Here is a 2908-nt window from a genome sequence, read left to right as displayed (position 1 = left end):
CCTGCGCAGCCTGCCCTAGGTGATCCTGCCTTGGCAGGGGGGTTGGACCAGATGATTTTCAGAGGTCCCTTCCAACCCCTACCATTCTGTGATTCTGTGTTATTCTTTATTTGTACAAAAGTCTTTAAATGCTTTTCTTTTTGTTTGTTTTTATTTTTTCCCTTGAAGAAATGAAAATTTAGAAAGGGATTTGCCAAGTAAAGAAGATGGGAGCAAATAGCAGCAGCATCAGCGAGCTTCCGGAAAATGAGTACTTAAAAAAATTGTCCGGAGCAGAGCCCATCTCTGAGAATGACCCATTCTGGAATCAGCTGCTCTCTTTTAGCTTTACCACTCCAACAAACAGGTAAGATGGTGCTTGTTGAAGAACTAAACCTTGATCTTATATTTGTAGAAGTGACAAGTCTGAAAGCAAATGAGTGGTTTTGTTAATTATTCCTGGTTTAGGTAGCAGAGGAATAAATGCCTGTGTAAAATGGACTGTTGTTTCTAATTTCCGAAGCTCTTTCCACCACCTCTTCCATTCCTGTGGATTCCTTTCTTCTTCATGATAGCTGTAATTGCTCTTCATTTTCCTGGTAGCTGGGAAAGATCAGAAGTAGGGTCTGTGGTGTTGGGGCGGAGCTTTTCTTTTTTTCCTTCTGGTTGTTTTGGGGTGCGCTTTTTTTTTCCTTTGAGAAAGCTTCTGGTGTCTCTGGAGTTGCTGAAGATTCCAATGCATGATATTTCCTCTTGACTTACAGTGAATTGTACATCTTCCATGACTTAATTGTAGATTAGCTGTTGAGTTTCTTAGTCTCTATGACTTTTTTCCCCCCCTCTTTTACATTTTAGAAGGAGGCTTGGCATGTTGTCTCCATAAAAATATTTTTTAAACATCTAAAAATTCAAGTTTTGCATGTCTTTTCACTCTAGCAAGTGGTGTAGATACAAACAGAATTAATATTTTTGAGAGGCTCCATAGCACATCTCCAGAAATACAGAACGTAAGTCCTGGTGGCTTCTGTTAACCCCAGTCCATTGCAAAGTTCATTGGCCTGTGTATTGATTATCACTCTTACAAGAACAATCTGGTATTACTTTAAACTGTTCTTACAGCTTACAATGTGACGTGATACTTTTCTGTCAGGTGAATGTCTTATTTACCCCCTTTATTCTTAGCAGTATTTCCTTGTGAAGGGCCTAGCTTTTTCATAAAGGGTCATAACAGACTACATCTAAATGCTTGTGTAACAGGTTTAAATAGGCCACAATGTGTTACTGCTAAAATTGGGAACACTTTTAATCTTTAAGTTAGAAATATATTTGAGCACTGTTCTGGCCAGTTTTGTTGCTGTCTTCCAATTTTTATTTTTTTGTTAAAACAGAGCTCCTGTCAAAATGTATGGTAGTTAAAGGTGATTTGGGTTTTTTTTTTTAAGAAGGTGAAAAACTGGTGCAGATTTATGACTACCCTGAGGTCTCTAACTTTGAATATAAACTAGTGATTGAATGAAGAACGGAATACAACTTCTAGTGAGATAGTTTACATGTTACATGGCTTACCTCTGAGCTGTGTCTTGTGCAAAGTAGCTTCTGAGAGGCAGACACATTTATTTTCATGACAATTAGGAGCAGATCTGGTAGATTATCTGTCTCATACTAGGGTGCCTGTGAGTAAGTGAAAGTTTAGACAACTGGGAGGGGAAAATGGTTAAGGTGAACAACTGGGAGGCATTTACTAGGCGTTACTTTTGTGAAGAGTGAGGAGGAGGAGGAAGGATTTTGTCTTCTGCGTGGAGAGAATAGGCAGAGGGTAGCAAGAAGATACAGCACTGTGAAGGCTTGTGAAGCTGGTAGAGGATGGTACTCGGTTGGCAGTGGGTGAGGGAGCGGTCCTTTTTCTCTGATCCCTGAAGATCTAAGAATTGTTTACAGCCTACCCATGACTAATGAAGCGGACAGTATTCTAAAAAGTCATATAATACTGCATGTATTTTTTTTTTAAGGGGAAAATAGTTGTATGTAAAGCTCAGCAATTTCTTTCACTTGTTCTACTGCTCCTCCCTCCCCTACCAAAGTAAAGGAGTTTTTCATAGCTGCTTTGCAGCTTTTTTGTGCCTATTTCATGGAGTCAGATCCAGCATGGAGTAAGTTTGCTTTAAAAAAAAAAAAAAGGAAAAAACAAACCAAAATAACAACCAAACAAAAAAACCCTGAAGAAACATAACGGGGAAAAAAAACCAAGAAAACAAAAAACCTGATCCAAAAGCATGTTGAAAGTTTAATTAGCTGAACACTAGATGGTGCTCTTGCCTGGCAGCTAGAAGAGAAGTATTTTTTAGAGGCGTCTTTTGTGCCGCTTAATAATTGGAAGGAAACAGAAATTTCCCATTAAGTTGCATCTACCTGAGAGAACCATTTGACAAATGATGTCAGACGATGTTGGCTGCACAGCACCCTCAGCCATTGTCTAAATCAGATAACCTTGCCTGCAGGAACAGAACAATAGAGGTCAATGTTCATTTCTGAGATTGAAAGCTTGCAAAATATCAGGTTAACTCTGTTTTGTTCTAATGAGACTTGAGTGTAGGTCATACTTTTGACAGGAGCAAGATGCTGTTTTTTTGACTGTTGTGGAAAGGAGCCAGTTTTCACCTGTCAAATAGGACACAATTTGAAGTTTTCTTCTCTTTTCAAATTATATTTTTTCCAATTGTATGTTGCAAAATTAACGTTTATAGTAGGTGATTGCTTGCTGGTGTTATTGGGAGCCATGTAAGTGCTGTGTGTTGTTTTCATGGAGGTAATTGGTGATACTCTAGAGTAAAAGATCTATCCTTGAATTTTTGCAAAGATGGGACTGATACGATCCCCAGGGAGAAGAGGGTCATATTCTCTGGATGCTGCGTTGGACATATTTTTGTCC

General features: G+C 38.8%; 1 protein-coding gene across 1 annotated transcript in view; it reads left to right on the top strand.

The window, feature by feature from the left end:
- Window positions 1-206: 206 nt before the first annotated feature.
- LOC104617821 (dymeclin-like) overlaps window positions 207-2908 on the top strand; it is a gene marked incomplete at its 3' end in the record, with an annotated part of 34690 nt that continues 31988 nt past the window's right edge. Inside the window, exon 1 of the mRNA XM_010283242.1 lies at window positions 207-346. Coding sequence (XP_010281544.1) covers window positions 207-346 — 140 coding nt within the window. The remainder of the gene's footprint in view (window positions 347-2908) is intronic.

This window comes from Phaethon lepturus, unplaced genomic scaffold, assembly GCF_000687285.1.
Source record: "Phaethon lepturus isolate BGI_N335 unplaced genomic scaffold, ASM68728v1 scaffold10773, whole genome shotgun sequence".
In the NCBI taxonomy this organism is placed as follows: domain Eukaryota; kingdom Metazoa; phylum Chordata; class Aves; order Phaethontiformes; family Phaethontidae; genus Phaethon; species Phaethon lepturus.
Note: the sequence above shows the minus strand (reverse complement) of the source record. Positions and strands in the feature narration are given on the sequence as shown.